General features: G+C 41.3%; 1 protein-coding gene across 3 annotated transcripts in view; it reads left to right on the top strand.

The window, feature by feature from the left end:
* ENTPD4 (ectonucleoside triphosphate diphosphohydrolase 4) overlaps positions 1-21662 on the top strand; it is a 38011-nt gene that overhangs the window by 8143 nt on the left and 8206 nt on the right. Inside the window, exons 2-13 of one of the 3 annotated variants that reach the window (XM_030816984.1) lie at positions 900-1004; positions 1930-2127; positions 2986-3191; positions 6253-6403; positions 6912-7015; positions 8802-8861; positions 9145-9275; positions 10951-11117; positions 13617-13941; positions 15409-15494; positions 16405-16566; positions 17730-21425. In XM_030816984.1, the coding sequence (XP_030672844.1) occupies positions 997-1004; positions 1930-2127; positions 2986-3191; positions 6253-6403; positions 6912-7015; positions 8802-8861; positions 9145-9275; positions 10951-11117; positions 13617-13941; positions 15409-15494; positions 16405-16566; positions 17730-17958 (1827 nt within the window). In that variant the 5' untranslated portion in view covers positions 900-996 and the 3' untranslated portion in view covers positions 17959-21425. Of the gene's footprint in view, positions 1-899; positions 1005-1929; positions 2128-2985; positions 3192-6252; positions 6404-6911; positions 7016-8801; positions 8862-9144; positions 9300-10950; positions 11118-13616; positions 13942-15408; positions 15495-16404; positions 16567-17729; positions 21426-21662 lie in introns of those variants that run through there. The other 2 variants (XM_030816983.1, XM_030816985.1) reach the window with 2 other exon arrangements.

The raw sequence follows: 21662 nt of genomic DNA, 5'->3' as shown, positions 1-21662 counted from the left end.
AGAAAAAGGGGTGAAGATTGCAGTTGTTAGGGGTGCAGTTTTAGAATTTTCTCATGGTTCTGTGCAACATTCATATAGAGACAGCTCACAGGCCGTTTAAGATGCATAGAAGAGAAACCTGGGGTGGCGAAAGAAAAATATGAGTTATCTGATCATTGAAGCCTCAGTAATGATTGTAGTTAGAAGAGAATGAGGCTAGACAGAGAGCCTGGAAACATAAGAGTAGTCTGGGTGGCAGAAAACACTTAAAGGATCCTGAGCATCAGTTATTCCAGAGCTCAGAAGCAGACCAGACAAGACAGCTGTCTTGAGAGGTCAAGCAGCTTTGCGAGACCGAGGAAAGATAGAGACCACTTGTCCTTTGGCTTCAGCAGATTGGAAGGAGGCCCTGGCTAAAGGCCCCTGTCTGCTCTGCAATTTGAGGCCTGGAGGCTGGAGGAGGAGTGATAATGGTGGAGTCGAAGAACTAACTAGGGACAGAGTGCCTTGCACAGTACTTTGTACAAAAAAGGGAAGTCTAATAGACATTTATCAAGTGAATGGATATTTCAGGTTCACATTCAGCTTATTCTACCTGTCTCCTACCTCCACCCCAAATCTCGCTTGTACCATAAGGTATTTAAGGCCTATTTGATATCCTGATATTTTGGGGTCACAGACAGTTTTGGTTAGACAGCACTAACTAGTACCAGACGATTATCATCTCTTTTGATTTAGGTCTATATCGGACAGTATGAAATTAACTTAGAAGTGTGTTGCTCAGAATAAACTTTTCCAACAGCTTCGGTGCAAGGATCATGTATAGATTATATGTGGTTGGATTTAAGCACACACTTAAAGAACGTAGACGTTTTCTTTGATGATGCTATCTTTGTGATTTGTCTCACTTCCTGGAACAGGAGGGCTCTAACTCCGTGAGGACCCCAGCATTATTTCTGTAATTGTTTGTGAGAAGGACTGAATCCCAGAGCATTGCCTTGTTGCTGACCTTTCAGTATGGGGAGGTGAGTGATGGGCCTAATCACCATGAAACATGAAATCTTGGTGATGCAAAAACAGGTCTTGAGAGAAAAAAAATCTAAATCGCAAGTGAAAAATGTGAAGTTGTGCTGTGCTTCTTTTTTCTTCCAGGGCCCAGTGAGGTATTTTAATGCATGAATCACTCTTCAAGGTGAAGAATAAAGAAATTAACTGTAAAATAATAAAATTTATCCCAAAGGCAGTGAAATTTTTTAAAATCCTAATCATATTTCTAGAATGAGCCTCTCATTCTTGACATAAACTGAGGGGAAAAGTTCCTGATTATTTGCAGAAATGTCTTGTAGGAATATTTCTAAAAGCACAGGACATAGAAAACTCATTTATTGACTTTGTTATGGGGATGTTGTTGAAATGCTGTTTTCTCCCATTACTCGAGTCATCTGGGAGAAGTTAAGAAAATTTGTTCCTCCTGAGCTGTTTGTATATTTCTGGTGTCATGGGCAATGAGCTCAGCCGCATTTGCAGCAGGCCCACCTTACGACATGCCTTTCTCCATACTGCATTCCCGTTTGGTCTCATCATCCTTACACCCGATTTCATGATTAATTTATATATTTATGTTATTGAGCTTATTCTTGTAAGCTGTCTCTAATTCTGTATCTATGTTGGAACAAAGCAGGGTAAAATAAAAAAATCTACATAATACTGTCAAGAAAAGGGGAAAACACCAAAGTGTCATAACCTTCAGGGCCTAATTCTCATTCAGATGATTTTATGATAAGGGGTTGTGCAGCTGTTGTGTAGCATATGCAAGATGCCAGAATACAGATACCTACAGATAAGGAAATCCAGGTAGCTCAGGCCAAATATCTTATTTTAGGATCACTTTAGGTGAAGGAAGCCTCATTGGAGCAGATTGCTTTAAAATCTTTTTCTTTCTAATTTCAGGATTGGCATCTCCTGTCTTTTTCCTGCTTCTTGGCATTTTAGCATATCTCCAGTAGGGTGTCCTCGGATTCTGAATACCAATTTACGCCAAATTATGGTCATTAGTGTCCTGGCTGCTGCTGTTTCACTTTTATATTTTTCTGTTGTCATAATCCGAAATAAGTATGGGCGACTAACCAGAGACAAGAAATTTCAAAGGTAAGAGATAAAAACATTTGCTTTCTAGACCAGAAGGCATACCTTCTGTCTTACCTGTTTTAGGCTGCTGGGACAGAATTCCATAGACGGGGTGGCTTATAAACAACAGCAATTTGTTTCTAACTGTTCTAAAGGTTGGGAAATCCACAATCAAGGTGCCATAGGTTTTGTGTGTGGTGAGGGCCTGATTCCTGGTTCTGAGATGAGGTCTTCTTGCTGTGTCCTCACATGATGGAAAGGGGGTGAGGGGGCTCCCTGAAGTTTCTGCCCTCATGAACTAATCACCCCCCTGAGGCCCCACCTCCTAATAGCATCGCATTGGTGATTAGGTCTCCAACATATGAATTTTGGGGGGGCCGCAGACATTCAGACCATAACACCATCATTTCATGGCTTCACGACGTTTGGCTTTCGGTTGGAATTTAAGGAACTGAAGGAACTGTAGGAACTATATTCTATACCATATTCATCATGGCATGAACAGTTAAACCATTCGAAGCTAGTTAACTGCTAACTACAAAATCCATATCATAAGAGGCCCTGGAATAATTATTTATACATAAGTGTCTCTTGTAATATGTTTTAAGATGATTTTTGAGTTGGTAGTTTAGAAATAGAATTTTGCATTTTGGAATTTGTTTGAACTTCTGTAAAGGAGTGTGCGTCTGATTTAGATGATCTTTATCATCATTACTTGTTTTGTTTTGACTCTTCAATTATTCAACAGTTGTATTGATGTTATAGTGGTGCTGCTACCTAGCTTAGAAATTACTGACTTGGTATTTGTTGCATTTTCTCTGTTAGACTTAAGATAATATTCTCTGTCTAAATCAAAGCATATGTGTGTTTCTATACAAGGTACCTGGCACGAGTTACCGACATTGAAGCTACAGACACCAATAACCCCAATGTGAACTATGGGATCGTGGTGGACTGTGGTAGCAGTGGGTCTCGAGTATTTGTCTACTGCTGGCCAAGGCATAATGGCAATCCACGTGATCTGTTGGATATCAGGCAAATGAGGGATAAAAACCGAAAGCCAGTGGTCATGAAGATAAAACCGGGTATGTAAATGAGAATATCTGCCTGGTAACCAGGGTGTGTCCATTCTCTGTGGCGTCTTTCATATCGTTCCCTTTCTACACCATCATGGCCCTGAGTCAAACCTCACACCAGAACCTGATGGGTCTCTTTGTTTCACTTTCTTTTCCCTTTTCTGTCCATTTTGCAAAGGGTGACTAACACCTTGATAAAACATCCAGACATGTCTTTTTGTCTCCTATAGCATTTTAAATAGTGCTTTACTCATGGTATCTACTCAGATGTTGCTGGTTGGCATTAACTATGGAGAGTTTTTTCCTGTTTAGTAACCATTGGTCTCTATCCTTAATGACAAGGTAATTTCAGATAACTCATGAAAATCTATAATATATTGGCATATATTTGTCACTTTTAAAAATTGCTGGCCACATATAGTTCTAGTCATATAGATTATTTGGTGAGTGTGACCACAGAACTTAGAGCTAATCATAATTATGTATAGTTTTTAAAGATACTATAATTTCGAAGCCAGTGTGACATGTGAAAGTTTAGGTTTGGCTTCCTTATTAGGTAATTTACATCAATGATGCTCTTTTTTCTGTGTCATCACCATTTCCATGGACAGCAGCTTCTGTCAGGAGCATTTAGAATGGGAGATACCAGGAGTGCCTTGAAACAAGCTTTTTATGTCTTGATAGTTGATCACTGATTTCAAACAGTGGACCACAGATCTTAATAGAGATGCAGCACTTTTATTTCATCTTACTAATGTATTAAAACAGTAAAATATCAAATGCAAACAATCCAAGAAATTTATCTTGTAAATATTAGAGAATATTGTTAAATAATAATTATTATAGCTTATTATCCCCATTTCAGAAATAAAATTTTAAAGAATATTCAGTTTAACCTGAGAAAAATGCATATCCTCATAGAAGAGTCTCCAACCATGTGGAATGGTGACCCCTCGAGTCCTCATTCTTCACGGAGTAGTTCAGACCCCACCTCCTCCCTCAGGCAGCCCTCAACAAGCTGATTATCCTTTGATGTGTGGGCAGCTAGGAACCAGCATATTACTCAGAAAATCTAAAGTCTCTACCTCACTTTTCAGGTTAAAGAGAGAGAATCTACTCTGCATTATTTTATCAGAGTACATTTCCATGAACAAAGATTAATTTTTTAGTGAGTGTCTTTCAAGTTTTAGTTTTATGTATTTCTACCCTTTAAATTTTTATGTATCCCTAATCTAGAAACATTTTCAGTTAATGTAATATTGATCAAATAAAAAATTTATGAGAAGACTAAAAAAATAAAGCATTTTGCATTTCATCTAGCTTCACGTACCAGGTCCCATCAGTGACTAAACAGATCTCATGGAATAAGATGAAAACTTCCATGCCTTGGAGTTGTCCTTTTAGAACAAAGGGTCAACTACATTATCATCCTAGAGTATATATTAGAATCTCATTAAAATCAGGCTTAACATGGGTCTGTCTTGCACTATACAAAGTGTATGAAATGGAAATCAAAATACCTTTTTATTGCACTACTCTCCTGAATCATGGACTTCCATGTATAACATTGCAGCAAGGCTCTAGAATTTTCCTTGATAGGGTCTGGCTAGTTTAGGGTTTCGAGTGCATTGAAATTGAATTGTATGTGGCGTCAAAAGACTTACGGTTTAGTCCATTTTTTGCTAATTCCTTTGATGAATCACTTAATCTTTGTGAGTTTGTAATTTTCTAATGTGTGAAATAAGGAATTTTTAGACTTCTAAAGCACCCCTAATTTTTAATATTGTAGGCTAAATGACACCTAGAGATACTCATATATGTACTCATTCAGCAGATATATGCTGGGCACCTGCCATTTGCTAGGCACTGTGTTAGGTGCTGGGAATATAAGTTTGAACAGACACATTTTGTGCCCTTGAGAAGCTTTCAGTTGTAATGAGACAGGCAAGTAAATAGGTAATTTTGATATGGTGTAATGAATGTACACCTAGCAAAAGGAAATAAGCATGGAATTTAACAAGAGTCGTCTTCAGGGTTCTGTTAGGGTGACTTCCATGGAGGCTGGAGCCGAGTGGGTGTGCAGGAATTAACCAGGTGAAAAGGAGTAGGGAGGTGGATGGAGAAGACTCTTCTTGGTGGTGGAGGAGCAAGGCCCTAAGGCCACAGTAATGTGCATTATGCAAATGTTAGTTCAGTGTAGCTGAAGGCAATGGAAGGAACACTGGAAGATATAAGGGTGGGTGAGTTATGCAGAGCAGGGTGTGCTCTTCTGGAGTTGAGCCTTATCTGGAGGGCATTGAGCCACAAAAGAATTGGAAGCCTGAAGAGGCATCCTTTGGGTAGGGAATGGTGGGGAGATGGTCAGGATCAGAGGGTGGGATGTGCTGTGGCAGACTGGCAGAGGGCGTGTCCAAAGGGATGAGTAGTAAAGTCCTGTGAGAGGAACCGAAGAGAGGCAATCTATGAAACCCAGGTTGTGTGTTGGGATGAGGGAGAGGGACTTCATCTAAGATCCTGGCTTGGACTGCTGGGTGCGCAGCGCTGATGGCCTCGGAGAGAGGTAACCAGCAGTGAGAGCAGGTTTGTAGCGAAAGTTGAGTTCACATTTTGCTATGATGCATTGGGGGTGGCTGTAAGGACAAACAAGGGCAGTGTCTGGTGGACAGTTAACCCCACGCTCACCTGGAGGCTAATGAGTGCTGCATGGCCGGTGGCACAGTTCGGAGTTCATGGCATGCTGATGGTGATAGCAGCCTCAGGAGGGACTGAGCTCACCTGAGGAGAGGGGGAGCACGTTTCTTGGGGGCAGGCAAGAGCCCATGCACATGGCAGTGACACACAGCAGATGCTCAGTCAGGTCTGTGTGCTTTGATGAAGAAGAAAAGGACATAGCACTGAATAGTGCCACCAACATTTAAGTAAGGTCTGCAGAAGAAGTTGCTAGAGGGATAGGAAAGACCAAGAAAGTGTAATGTGTAGCATGATTTCCCTAAAATTAGCCACTCTGAAGAAACATCACATGTTATAGCTAAAATATCTGCCTCTTAACTAAAGTATCCTGTTTCTCTAGGCATTTCAGAATTTGCTACCTCTCCAGAGAAAGTCAGTGATTACATTTCTCCACTTTTGAACTTTGCTGCAGAGCATGTGCCACGGGCAAAACACAAAGAGACACCTCTCTACATTCTCTGCACGGCTGGAATGAGAATCCTCCCCGAAAGGTGATCCTCCACGGAAGGGCAAGGGTGAGGGTGGGCTCCTGGAGGGGAGAGGGGGTGTTCTCCTCCCCCTTCCCCCTCCTCTTCTCCATCATCGTCATCATCATCATCATCAAAAGGAAAATATTCAAAATTCTTTCTTCAAGTCTGTAACAGTACCAGAACTATTCCTGTAGCCAGAATCCACCAAATAGCCTTTAATTGACTTAGGACTATAGGCAACTGTAAAGTTGTCATTTTTAAAAACGTAATCTATTTTATGTAGTTAAGGAATGCTTGCAGTTGTAGTTTTACATCTAGAAATCACATAATTCACACAACTTGTTCATTTTGAAAATTCATTCCTAATATAATCTTTCCAACGAATTTCTTTTTTTTTTAAATTAACTGTTTCATACAAGATATACCAGAGCCCTGGTTTTTTTGTTTGTTTGTTTGTTTGTTTCCTTTTCTAAACAGAAGATACCAAGCTGTAATCTTTTGATTTGTAAATGTTTTTGTTGCCTTACAGCCAGCAGAAAGCTATCCTGGAAGACCTTCTGACTGACATCCCCGTGCACTTTGACTTTCTGTTTTCTGACTCTCATGCAGAAGTAATTTCTGGGAAACAAGAAGGTTGGTATATTGGTCTTCAGTTTAAAATTTGGGAAGCTGTTCCTTTAAATCCTCCCCGTTTTCACCAGTGTACCCTTTGTTATATTCCTATTGTCTTAACATCTGGGAAATAATAGCCTTGAAATATTACAATTTTTAAATGACTAAATCAGTTTCTTATATGACTAGTCTTTGTTGCCCTAACATTAAGCCATTGAAAAATAACCGTTTGTCTTCACCACATGTAGGGACATGGCTTGATAGAAACTCACTTTGATAGAAAAGGCTTGTATGCCTTGCCTAAGTTGTGTGGCTTCCTGGGACTTTGATCATTATTGAGCTGTTGGAGCTTCTTCTCTACTTTGATACACTGAGAAATATCAAATCTTTGTTCTATTTTCAAAGAAATGATTCTCCTTGAGAATGAAATGTCAAGTCAATGAAATTATTTGGGGTATAGCCTGCTAGAAATGTATACCAAAAAGTATTTCAAAAGCCATCTGTCATTTCAGCATTAATAATTCCTATGTGAAAGACACTGTAGAGAATACAAAAATGGGGTGAAATTTACACATTGCCGTTCAGCTGCTTACAGACAACTGAGCTACACAGTTAGCTGTTCTATGAGGGGTTTAGGTACCAGAAAAAAGATGAGGAAAAAATATCACAGGAGTTCTTCAGAGGGAGGCATTTTTTTTTTTCCAGCTAGGGCCATGATGGAGAAAGTGACATCTGAACTTCACCTCAAGGGAAGGGATAGTTCTAAATAGAGCATGCCAGAGCATGGGAAGGGTGGGGCTCTGAGGGAGGGGCAGGAAGCACACGCCAGGCAGAAGAAAGGACTTGACTCAGGACAGGTTGGAAAGAGGGCACTGTGGACAGAGAAACACAAATGTTTTAGTTTGACTGGGTGGTGGCCCATCTGGAAGGAGTGGCGGGAATGTTAATGGTTGGCTGGCTCTTGAATTGTCAGTCCAGGAATTTGGACTTCTTTCTGTAGATGAGTCCAATAGCAGAGAGTAGAGCAGGTTGCAACAGAGAAATAGGGGCAGGGATGGATTAGATGGGCTACCCAAGGTGACAATGAAAACCAGGTGTAGGGAATGTGAAAATAGAATCAGACCTGGCAGCTGAGTGGAGGGATAAAGGAAAGAGTAGAAGATACCTCGAATTTTTTTTTTTTTTTTTTTTTTGAGATGGAGTCTCGCTCTGTCACCAGGCTGGAGTGCAGTGGCACAATCTCGGCTCACTGCAGCCTCCACCTCGCAGGTTCAAGTGATTCTCCTGCCTCAGCTTCCCGAATAGCTGGGACTATAGGCACCTGCCACCACGCCCGGCTAATTTTTGTATTTTTAATAGAGACGGGGTTTCACCGTGTTGGCCAGGATGGTCTCGATCTCTTGACCTCATGATCTGCCTGCCTCGGCCTCACAAAGTTCTGGGATTACAGGCATGAGCCACCGCGCCCAGCTGATACCTTGAATTTTTAAAACCTTGGACTTGACAGGTTTAACATCATAAAAGTGAAAATTACAGTATTTTGAAACAACTAATAAATTTCAAAAGAAAACTGGCACCTAGCGTATTGTATTTTCAACCTGTGTAAATGGTATAAAACTATAAAGTTGAGAATTCTTGGAAAGCCATTTGGAGTAATAAAAACATCAGTAGCAAGGTGTTATTTCAGATGATTTTACAGGTTATCAGGGAGTGAAATAAATGAGACGTTTGCACAGACTGCGCAGATAGGAATTACACAAAATGTTTTAAAACTTTTTCTTCTCTTCACCCTGTAAAATGTCTATAGGTGTGTATGCTTGGATTGGCATTAATTTTGTCCTTGGACGATTTGAGCATATTGAAGATGGTAAGTGTCATGTTTCCAACAACTGTATCTAGTTGGAAATTGGTGCTTTTCTGTTTAATCCAAAGGCTGAAAAAAGAGCTAAGCTTTGTGACACTTCTAAGCGTGTAGGAGTAGAATGAGAGCAGCTGCAGTTGAACGTAATTCAACTTGATTTTAGTTGGGAGGAGTAGACTGGGTTTGCCTGAACATGCTTGAAATAGACCATGAAAAGAAGGTGACTCTTCAGAAGAGCCCAGTTCTCTGGATTAGTTCTGTTCCAATGAACACTTTCTATTCTTTCCAGATGATGAGGCCGTTGTGGAAGTTAACATTCCTGGAAGTGAAAGCAGCGAAGCCATTGTCCGTAAAAGGACAGCGGGCATTCTCGACATGGGCGGCGTGTCGACTCAGATAGCGTACGAAGTCCCCAAAACTGTAAGCTTTGCGTCCTCACAGCAGGTCATTATCTGTACAAATTTCCTTCTGTTTGGTTTGGTTTTCATTTAACGTGTGTCCATCGTTCTTGTTTTGTTTTCTGAGTCTGAACACATCTTTACTATGCTTGCTGAGGTGCCGCCTCTCAACCCAGGAGAAAGGAGACAGGACGAACAAGGCAGACCTCAGCTGAGCCGCGTGTGTGTGTTCATTGAAATCAGCTGGTTTGTTTTCTGAACGTAGTTTTTCTTTGGTATATACGCAGTCGCATGCTTGAGTTTCTGTTTATATTTTCTCTTCAATTACATCTTTTCTCAACAGGTTTTATAAAATGTAAAATAATAACATCTGATTTTTTAAGTTAGAATTGGGGGAAATTCTTTTTTTTAATGGTTCAGACTTTGAGCTTCCTTGGGGAAGATTGAGGTTTGTATCCACTGCTTCCACATCTTTCAACTGGTGGTTTACTCGAACTGTTCTCCACCCTGTTCTGTGCCCTCTCAGTTGCTGCCTGGGCAGCCTTGTCTAGAGAACCCTGGCATGGTTTCCAGATGTATTTCTGAATTGCTACACGTCTATTACTCCGTTTGTGTTCAGCTGTAGATTAACACCAAATCCTAGCTTCCTGGATTTTCCCCTCAAAGGTGGGAGGCAGCATAGCGTGGCCGGCGGGGGAGGGTTCAGAGTGAGACCGTGGAGCTAGACAGGCCTGGGTTTCATCCTCCTCCTCCTCCTCACTAGTCGTGTGACCTTATGCAAGTCATGTACCTTCTTTAAGCTGGTTTCTTCATCTGTAAACGTGAACGAAAGTACCTACAACATGGGGTTATTAGAGGGTTTAAATGAGATAATGCATCCAGTATATCTGATGCACTGCCAGGCAGCTAGTATGTTCTCAATAAATGTTACTGACATCTTTATTAAGCTCCTTGGAAAAATGCTTTGTAAATTCAAGTATTACAATTTGTTTTTCCTACCTCCCATTCCAGACATGCCTCTACAGACTGTTATATTCTTTGTAAAAAATCATGTTTTTCCCTCTCAATATAAAGTAAAACTGTACATAGAAATAATGTTTGAAATAAATACTGAAAAATCAAGATTAAAAATTTCCCATGGATTCATCACCTAAAAAAGCCATTGCTAGCCTTTTAATGAATTTCTTTTATTTTTCTATGCATAGTTTTAAAAAATATGGTTGTTACAATCTTAGTTTATATGATTTTTGTCCTTTATTTAACACTGCATGAGCATGGTCCTCCGTAAGCTATTGATTACCGTAATTAACCTTCCCTTGCTTTTATATATTTAGATGACATCTAGTTTTTTCTGTCACAGAATGACAAAGGACATCTTTGCATATAGAAACATTTCCATGTTTAGGTTTATTTCCACAGCATAGGATTCCATAAATAAATAATGTCAGAGGGTATGAACTATTTTGCTGACTTTCTCTTTCAAAAAGTCATAGCAGTATCACAAATTTGCAACCCATCTGAAATTTCTTAAATCAGAATTGTCATATTGAATTATGAATGATGCTTAGAAGGGTCCTTGGGAAGTGCAGAAGCAGACATTTTTGTCCCTTTTAGATAAGACTGTTTTTAGACCCTTCTTTTTAGTAGGAAGTTAAAGTAGCTTAAGCTATTAATGTTTGTTATGCTTATGTCTGCAGGAAGAAGTAGCTAAAAACTTGTTAGCTGAATTTAACTTGGGATGTGATGTTCACCAAACTGAGCATGTGTATCGAGTCTATGTGGCCACATTTCTTGGGTTTGGTGGCAATGCTGCTCGACAGAGATACGAAGACAGAATATTTGCCAACACCATTCAAAAGAACAGGTAAAGCACCTTTCACTACTTGGCAGTCATTTGCAAACCTAGGTCTCTCATAAAAAACAGACCCAGGCAAAGTGGGAAGAACTCAATTAGCAAAAATGTGTTGAACTGTTAGCTTTTTATTCCCCCACTAGCTGAGCAGGGAGAAGAGATGAAAGCACACCAGGGTCCTGCCTTTGGCCCTCTGTCCCACCATGCCCTGAAGGAGGTGCGTGCGTGCTCCCTCTCTCTCACCTCCATCTCAACTGATGGATTAGAAATTTCACCATCAAGCTACAGAATAGTTTGGAGCCCTGGGTGGGTGGTGCTATGCATGATTCAGAGTCCTTGGGAAACCCAGTATCTGGAGCACTCCTGGAGGCCTCAGGTAGTGTGTTCTCTTGTTGTTGCTGAGGAGATTGAAATATGTGATGTTCTGGAGACTCTGTGGATGAACCAGCCTGTGCAGCTAGTTAGTGGATAGGAACCATCGTGAAAGGAATTATTCAATAGGAATAAATTATCTAGAAGAGTCAGAGTTAGTGCCTTTTAAATTTAGCAATGAAGCTTTAAAAAATGAGTGTATGTAGAATTGTGGTATAGAAAATATATAAAACAAAGTAGCACTCTATTGGTTTAAATTGACTTTGTAAGTGTAAGTATATAGCAATTATTTATTTGAAATTTGTAAGAACATAAAAGCTATTTGGATGAATAAAAAAATCTGAATCTGGGGTTGTGTAAGCTATCCTATTTATTACTGTGTTTTATTTGTTTATTTTGATGAAACAATTTTGAGGGGAAAAAATCCTAGTTCATAGACCTAAGAGATTGTATACTTCCTTGATTAATTTAATCTTAATAAACCTGTGAAGGCCTCAACTTGAAAAAAGACCAAGTTGGAGCTATTCAGTACATTTACCACAAAGTCATGTGTGTAAATAGGAAAAGCAAGAAAAACCTTTTCCTGTGTCTCTTCCAAAAGTTAACTGAATACTTTTAATTATAAGATTGGTAGTCCCATGGTTTTGTATTTTTAATTGGTATTTAGCACACTTTGGTATAATCATTTTTATAGTAGTCTTAAACTAGAAATACTTTATAAAAAACATTTGAAATATATTTTTTCTGAAACCTTAATTTTTACTCATTGGTTTTAATGTCAGAAAGCTTTATATAATGGATAGTTTAGTGGTACTTCTTAATTTAGGTATAGGACAACTAAAAATAATAGCATGAAATATATATTTGACTACTCTTGGACTTTTATAGTAATTACAAGTGTTTCATGTGTCATGAATTGAGCATTGAAGTACACATTTATCTCTTCGCCATTTGTAGTGGTGATTAATTTTTTTAAATTAAGCGAACATTTTTATGGCAAAGACCTTAATTTATTACATTCAACTGCATGATGAGTGACCCTGATATGACGAATACACAACTTGTGAGTTGAGTGAAAAGTGAAAACTTGACTGTCGGTGATGAGTATTGAATTCTGACCATGCTTAACTCTAACAATTCAACACCTGTCAGGCCACTGTGATTTCACAGTATTCAACACCAACATCACTTGAGATTTTGTGAGCTCTTCTCTGTTTCTTGTTGCTTGAAGGCATGCACACACACAACAGGATGACAGATGTTCACTCCCAGAAATTTCATTAGCAAGTAATAAGCCTAGTGCCTTTCAGTTAACAAAACTAATGTTTATTTTCTACAGGGCTTCTCAGAGTCCACTGTACAATGGAAACTGCTCTCTGCTGCAGTTGGGACCCATAGCTGATCAAGAAAAGAAATAAGTTGAAACAGAATCATAAAAATAGAACCAGGCCTTAGACATTCTGTCTTAACTTCTCTATTCATTTGCTAATCTTTTCCACTGAACCAAGGTCTGTTTTTAGACTCCATCCTTTCTTTGGCATGCACTGCACCCCTCATTGAGATACCGGTTTGTCTTTGTTTAAAGAATACTGAGGACTTAAAGAGGTTTGCAAAGCAATTTGATACCAAATCCTTCTAGATGTTTGCTAATTTTTCTCAGTTTTAAAAATCCTGCCCACACCTAGTTTGATAATTTTCTAGTAACTTGACCGTAGTTTTCTAAAGCATCTAACCTGCTTTATCGAGGACAAGATCTTGTCACAGTCACGTTCCTTCCATCTGTATTAGGTAAAACCACAAGCACTAGGGCAAAAATGGGGCCGGTAACACAGTTGCCTTGTGCCCAGCAGCTGGGAACATCAGGCCTTGTTGCCAGGATCGTCGGGCAATCGGATAGGTTGTCCAACTGGACTCTGGTAGCCTGTCTGCTGCAGGCAAGTTTGTATCCTGACTCTCCAAGAAAGTCTCAAGTATGTATTTTCCTAAATAATTATCTCGGAACCCTTTTCTGTTCCACAGACACAGTCCTGCAGGTCTCATGTCCCACAGAGCGTGTTTTGAGAAACACTGGTTTGCAGCCACTTCCTGAAAACACAGTTTTCTGTAGGACTCACGATAAAGTTTCTTGTTTTGCCATAGGCTCCTCGGTAAACAGACTGGTCTGACTCCTGATATGCCGTACTTGGACCCCTGCCTACCCCTAGACATTAAAGATGAAATCCAGCAAAATGGACAAACCATATACCTACGAGGGACTGGAGACTTTGACCTGTGTCGAGAGACTATCCAGCCTTTCATGAATAAAACAAACGAGACCCAGACTTCCCTCAATGGGGTCTACCAGCCCCCAATTCACTTCCAGAACAGTGAATTCTATGGCTTTTCCGAATTCTACTACTGCACCGAGGATGTGTTACGAATGGGGGGAGACTACAATGCTGCTAAATTTACTAAAGCTGCAAAGGTACCCTTGAGAGACACCATCTGCTCCGCATGCTTTTGAGAGACCGGTGTGGACGGTGACGAGTTATGTCCTCCCTTTACACTGGCAGGGAAAGACGGAGTGTGGAAGGCTGCACTGCAGCATGTTGGGATCCTGTTCCCTTTGCTTGGAGGGAGGTTGAATAGTCACAGCAGAAGTAAAAAATGTACTGTACGCTAACTTCTGCACACCACTCCATTAGCTACCCTGGTTATCAGTTACCTCCAAATTACAGTCTTTTATGTCATTTTTGTGCTTTGCTGCATCTGACGATTATCCTACTAGCCTTCCCCCTCCCTGACCTACCAGGATACTCCTGTTCTTGTGTTCTCTCTGCCTTCCTGACACCCCTTAAACTTAGGTGATGCCAGACTTCCACACTTGGCCCCTGATCTTCAGGTTCTTGGATGGTCTCATTCATGCTCAGGGTTTGCTGCTACCTCTCAAGAAGAGGCTCCAATCCTGACCCCTGCCCGGTTGCCTGCTAGATTCCACAACTCCAGACAAACCCAGCATTCTCTCTCCATTTTGTTCCTGTTGTTTTCTCTCTTGGTTAATGGCATCACCAACCATCCAATCCCCCTCCCTGCAGCCTAGGATTCATGGACTTCTCCCTGTAACCAATTCATCTCTCCCTATACACCCCAGTGTAATCAGTCATAAGTGTAATATTTTATCTCCCAAGTATTTCTCAAGCCCATCTCGAAGCACAGAGCACTGTATGCTGTAATTATGTGAGACAGCTGGCTTCCCTCATGCTCTCCGCGACTTCCCCTCTGTGTCCATGTCCATGTTCCTGAAGCGCGTATGCCGAGCCCGTTCCCCAGGCCAAGTGCTTTTTCCTTGTGCTCCCTGTCACACACCCAGGCCCATCTCCCACCTCTCTCAGCAATGTCTTCATCCTTTAAATAGAGGTCGGGATGGTAGCCACCTCGAGGAGTTAAGTATTACATTGAGAAGACACACTTACGCAATGCTCAATAAAAGTTATTATAACAAATAACTTCAGGAAAAGTGGAATCTCTTTCCCTTCTGTTAAAGACAAAAACCTTTTGCAATTATTATCCCAGTAGCTTTGTACTGTGTCCTCCACAGATGTAGGACTTAGTTTGAAGTAGCTAAAATGCTGCTTCACTTTTCCAAAAATGTATGCCTGTACCATGCAGTCATGGAGGGAGAAACTAAACAGTTTTGGAGAGGTTGATTGTGGACAGCAAAGCTCTCTTTAACAATACCCTGGACAGAATTTTAAGGCAAAGTATTGTGTTTGTGAATCAGTAAGTATTCCCTGAGTGTTTGTGTGTCTTGGATTTGTTGTATAAGTTAAGCTTGTGTGTTTCCTAATGGGAGGGATTTGCTCGTTAAAAATATAAATTTGGTAAACCATTTTTAAAGTGAGAATTTTAATAAGCCTTTACTAGTGATTTATTTTGGTGAATTTGTTTTCAGGATTATTGTGCAACAAAGTGGTCCATTTTGCGGGAACGCTTTGACCGGGGACTGTACGCCTCTCATGCTGACCTCCACAGGCTTAAGTAAGTACTAGAAGGTCAAGCCCAGGGCACTCTTAAGAACCATAATGCAGTGTTGGCCCCACTGGCTTGCCACACCCTTGGCCTCAGTCCAGCTTCTCCTCACTCACTGTTCTTCTCATCTACCCTGCGCCCCTTTCAAATGGGACAAATACTTGTGCCCAGACATATTCCGTATCCTTTTTGTTTTGGTCACTTTTACTGTCTCTTCCCCTTGAAATTCCCCTGTTCATACCTTTGCTTGTTCAAGTCCTGCCCAGACATCAGAATCCAGCCAGAGGCTGTCTCTTTCCAATCTTCCTCTGTCCCCTCAATCAGACTACAGCCCTTTCTCTGAGTCTCAAGAATTCATCCTACCTGGTTAATGCATTTACCATGTTCTGCTTTGTTTTTCTGTTGCTTTTTAAAAATCCCCTTTCATTGTAAGTCACTTAAGTGCAGACACTGTATCTTACTAATTATTGTATCTTCTTACTTGCTTAGCACAGTGCTTGGCAAAAAATAAACCTCTAATAAATATTTAGAGTCATAGAATATCAGAGCTGAAGAGAACCTTCCTACCATCTCATTTTATAATAAGCTGAGGTACAAAGAGGTTGGAACCTGTTCAGTATTCATTCAAGGAGTACATGGTAAAATGCTAGAGGGAAAAGAAACCTATCTCAGGGATATATGACATTATGCCGAGACCGGGTTCATGCACTGATTGATTTGACAGGTGAACTGCTCCATGTTGTGGGACCAGGGATGTGAACCAAGTACATCAAGCTTGAAACGTGCGCAGTTGGTTTGGGAGAGCCGGCCTGAGGAAGCCCCTGCCCCAAGGCTGCCCACAGAGGGAAGGATTGTGTGTGTGTGTGCCATCTTGACAGAGCGAGTCAGTCTGACTTGCCTTTGTGTTTGCCGTTTGTAGGTATCAGTGCTTCAAATCAGCCTGGATGTTTGAGGTGTTTCATAGGGGCTTTTCGTTTCCTGTCAACTATAAAAGCTTAAAGACTGCCTTGCAAGTTTATGACAAGGAGGTTCAGTGGACCCTTGGAGCCATCCTCTACAGGACCCGCTTTCTACCATTAAGGTAGGGCTGTGAATTTGGGAACGATAATCAAAAAGATGCTTTTCTGCAGTTACAGCACCTCATGGCAGCTGTGGTCTGTGGCTGTTTGGGGCATTGCTGTTAGAGCCGGCCACAGCAGAATTGTGGGGACAATGACGTTTGCTTTTGGTCTTGCCCCCTCCCCACAAGTGCTTCCTCCCTTCCCGCCCTACCATCCCGTAATACACAGCACTCCTGTCCTACTGCCCTGTGTTTGGTTATTCTCAACTGTCTATTCCCCAACCCCGGCAAAAGGGTCAGTTCCGGGATTCTTAACCTTTATGACTCAGTCCTCTTCTCCAAATACTGTTTTTAAATGCATGTATAAATACATACAATTACAGAAGAAACCATCATATTGAAATAATATCAAAATATTACAGAAAACAAGTTTGTGATACTGTAATATGTGTTCTTCTCTGTTAACACATTAAATAACAGGATCTGGCAGCAGAGTGAGCACTTTCTGTAATTTCAGTGTAGTCAGTGAGCATCAGTGGTATTTTGAGGCATTGATGATACCGTAATGGGACATGAAAGATCTGTGATTTTCGTTAGTAACAAAGTTGCGGGTGCTGCCAACGCTAATGATAGTTTGTTGTCTGCATTCATGGTCAAAGAAATGCTACATTTCAGTCAGCGCTTGAGTAGAACAAAGATGTGCGTTTTTCCCCATTCACGTTTGCAGATCTGCTGTCAGTTGACCTGTGGTAAGAACCTGAGTTACCTGATAGATGAGACATTTGCTCTTCCCCCCACCCCCTCCATTTAATTGAGCATTTCTCAGCAACCCTTTTAGCTGGGTTAACTGTAAAAATGGTGAGTCGTGGGTGTTACTGATCACAAGCATGCAGTTTGTTTACATGTTGACTTCTTTATATCAGCGAAACCTTCACGGCTCTTGTAAATTCCTCTGATTTTGGTTACCCAAATTATAATGACCGACTTCAGAGTAGACTTACATGTGTTATCTCATTGATACTTAGAAGTCGCCTGCATTGGGCTGTTCCGTTCTCCATTTCAAGGTAGGGTTGCAGTTCCTGAAGTGCAGCTCTGGGGCCTGGGTCCCGCCGTCCCTGTGTGCACCCTTTCCACCCCTTTCCTTGCTTACTGTCCTGTTTGTTGTTTGGTGTTCACATGGGCAGAGACATCCAGCAGGAGGCCTTCCGAGCCAGTCACACCCACTGGCGGGGCGTTTCCTTTGTCTACAACCACTACCTGTTCTCTGGCTGCTTCCTGGTGGTGCTGCTGGCCATCCTGCTGTACCTGCTGCGGCTGCGGCGCATCCACAGGCGCACTCCCCGGAGCAGCTCGGCCGCCGCCCTCTGGATGGAGGAGGGCCTTCCCGCCCAGAACGCCCCGGGGACCTTGTGATCCGGCTCACAGCTCCACGAAGACAAAAAAGGAAAAGCCATTTTTGCCTCAGGGTTTCTCCTCTTTATTTTCCTGTGGTCTTGTTTTTTCTTTCCCTTTTTTGTTCCTCCAAACAAAAACAAAATGCATTGTTTGTAAGCCCTGCTGTCTAGAAGTATTGCGTTTAGCCATTTTGAGTACAGCTTTAAATTGAGGAGTGGGGAAGAGGGAAATTCACTTGATTTTTGCTGCACAGGATATCTGCCAAAAATAAATGAGATTTCTGGGGTTTCTTTAAGGAATGTTAAATTTAAACAAATGCACTTTGATATTGGAGGGAGGTGGAAAGATGCATTCTGTCAGTGGAGAGGGGACTGAATAGTGATGCTTTTATAGAACCAAAAAACTTACTGCCTGAAATGATAATCCTCTTTTTTCTCTATCTTGAAAGCTCTAACCTGAAGAGGGTGATGCTTATTTTTTATTTATTGTTCAGGTCTGTTACTTTATATGTTTTCTTTGCAAATTTAAATTTTTTAAACCATTTATATCCAAAACAGAGAAATATGGGCACCAGGTGATAACCATTTATAAAAGTGATAGTGAACTATCAACTAGAGCTTTGTGTGAGTGTGTGAAAAATCCCAGGAAACCAGCATGAGGGGAGGCAATGCTGGTTCTTTAAAAACACACACTTCAGAATTTACTGGTACATTTTATCTAGAAAAATCCTTGTTGCTGTTATCTTTTCCTGACCACAGGTAATTACTCTCCTTATTCCATATTTCAGTGGCATTAGAACACTGTGGTTTTGAAAGAATTGGAAATTCCTAGTTTCACCAGTTTTGGTTTTATTGGAACTAGAGCACATGCCCACTTCTTGCTCTTCAGTATTCCTCAGTGTTTCTGCTTAATTGTGCCTCAGTTTCTTCCAGCTTCCAATTGGTGTTTCCCCCACCCCACTTAATTAAAAATCGTCTCAGCTTTTAATCATACTGGGAGACCCCATGCACAGCCTGCCGAGTGCTCTTCCTAACTGCATTGGCTGAGGCTGTTGCTGGCAGTGCCACTGTAAATCCAGAAGGGAAGAGTCTGCATCCAATACAGGAAATAAATTCACATTTTGAAGGAAAAAATTCGACAATTTAAGCCAAAATCTAAAAAGGACAATTGGATTGGCATATGAGATTGATGTTTTTTCACCTATTTATTTAGTTGAGAAGTTTGGGGGATTCTCGTACAGTTCTTTTAGGCAGTTTGTTTCGTGCGAGTGTCTGTATGTGCTGTTCCCTAACTCCAGAACAGTTAAATTCATGTAGTTGGTAGCAGATTAGTACCCAGAAGTGGGGTTGTTGCTATAACAGATAACTGAGGATATGAAAGTGGCTTTGGAACTAGGTACTGGGCAGAGGCTGGAAGAGTTTGAAGAAACAGGAGAGAAAAGGCCTGTATTGCTGTGAACTGAGCATTAGGGGCAGTTCTGCTGAGGGATCAGAAGAAAAGACCAAGGGAATTCTGTCCCAACTGTGCCTCAGACTGCCTCAGGTGCAGCTTAACCTGCCTCCCTGGAAGGTAAAATGCATCTAATCCTTGAGGCAAGAGCTGTGGGGGCATGGCTCCCTCCACCTAGATTTCAAAGCGTGTTACTAGCAGCCTAGGGACCCAGGCTCTGCCTTTCTGGATTTACCTGCATCGTATTTGCGCTTCATGGTCAAAGTTGTTAAGAAAGGGGGTGAGCTTCTGGCTACCTAATAAGCTGGTCTTGGCCACCCGCCTGTGACACTTCCTGGAGGAGCCATGGATTATTGGTGGAGGCTGCAGGAAGCTGGCGATGGAGCCACTGGGGTCTGTGGCAGAGATAGAAGAAAGGAAAGGAAGGGGCCACAAATGGGTGAAGTGGGCAGGTGGGCACCCAGGGAGTTAGGGGACCCCCGCCTTCCAGCTATGCGCATAAAAGAATTTGTCACATACTTGAGGGTCCTGAAACAAGGGCTGAGAAAATCTTGCTGCTCCAGCTGAGAGGCAGTAGTGGATTTGCCATTTTTAAACAGTTACCTAAGAAAAAACGTTGAAGAATATGCAACAGACACTATATGTGGCCTGTAAAGCCTAGAATATTTACTAAAATATTTACAGAAAAAGTTTGCTGGTTCTTGTGAGAACAATGCAGTTCAAAAAAGGATACACATAGAAGCATCCTCTTAAATCAGGAATGTGGTTTCCATTTGTGGGCATGAAAAGATGGACAAGAGAAGTAACCAAACTTCAATCTTAAAATATTTGTTTATGCACCAGAATTTCACTTCGAATTTTTCCGTCTAGATTATTTTCAAGATGAGTTTTCAAACAAACCGAGAAACCTGCCCCTCACCCAAAATTGTTTAAAAAGAGACCACTCAAGGGAGTTCATTATGCTGTGTGGAGATGTCTGCAGTCGCAGCAAATCACATTCCAGAGGTCTCGCGTAGGTGAAGACAGCCAGGTGCTTTCTCTAAGAGATACAGGGTGGGTGAGAGACAAGCCAGGGAGGATCTTAATTCAAGAGAACAATTCATATCAAGAGCTGACCAAGAAGGCAATAAACTCTGTGTACTTGTAGCAGAAGAAATTGGACTAGGAACTTGCCCAAAGCTTTATCAAAGAAGAGCATTGTGTTCAATCTTGGTAGAAACATGCCAGCAATAAGTGCTTATGTTCCATAGCCGTATCATGGGCTTCTCGCTTTTAAACCTCCTCCAGGGGATGTTCTCAGAGATTTCACAATCCCTCTGGGGACATTATAGTAGAAGAGAAACACATGGAATTGTACCAGTGCTTTTTGCCCGTGTTCATCCTAAGCTCCGGCTTTAGGCAGTGCTTTCTGAGCTGGGCGGAGTGAAGGCGCTGCTGGTGGCTGAGGCCAGTAACGTGGGGCCCCTGCCTAGCCGCCCTGAAGGCGGGGTAGGTCCCTCTTTTCACCACCAGTTTTCCACACCTGTGTACTCTAGATTAACAAACTCTGGATAAACAGATACTTACATTTTAAACTCAGGCCTACACAGAGTAGTTTTCCTTATAAGGAGCATGTATCACTTAGCAAGAAACTAAAAATGGCAAATGAGTTTTTCATCCTTTAAGAAAAAAATCAGCTTTAGAATTCTGTGTGGTCGGTTGTGTGCAATGCAGCAAAACTACCTTTCAGTAAATTACTTAATTTATTTCAGTGTTTTGTTTCTTTTGATACTGTTTCCCTTTCAATAATGAATGATGTGACCAACCACAGAGAATTTTTTTGTTCTATACTAAAATTCCATTTTACGGTTAGGAATTATAAAAAGCAAAGAAGCATCTTTAAATGTTTTTTTGTTTAAGTGATGTCTTCCATTCAAAGTAAGAATAATTCTCTCGGAAGGTCCTTGTGGTGTCATGTCACTTGCTGTATGTGGCAGCCTTACATTGCCACACTTGGGTACTGAAATATCAATAAAACGAAAGTTCATCATCCCATGGCCCGTAGACTGGGCTTGCTTCCCTGTCATCTTTGAATCTTCTTACTCATTAGAATGATGAGTTGAACTTGAGTCCAAATTCAGTGAAATACATTGTCTGAGTCTGACGCACATTCTTTGCGTATGTTGGGTGTGCCTACAGTGAAGCACAATTGTGTGGGGTTGTGGAGAGGGCGTCCACACTCTCTGCAGCTCAGAAACCAGATATTTCACAAGTAGTGACCAACCTACAACGTT

Source organism: Nomascus leucogenys, chromosome 8 (assembly GCF_006542625.1).
Source record: "Nomascus leucogenys isolate Asia chromosome 8, Asia_NLE_v1, whole genome shotgun sequence".
NCBI lineage: Eukaryota > Metazoa > Chordata > Mammalia > Primates > Hylobatidae > Nomascus > Nomascus leucogenys.
This window is presented reverse-complemented; position numbering and strand designations above follow the sequence as displayed.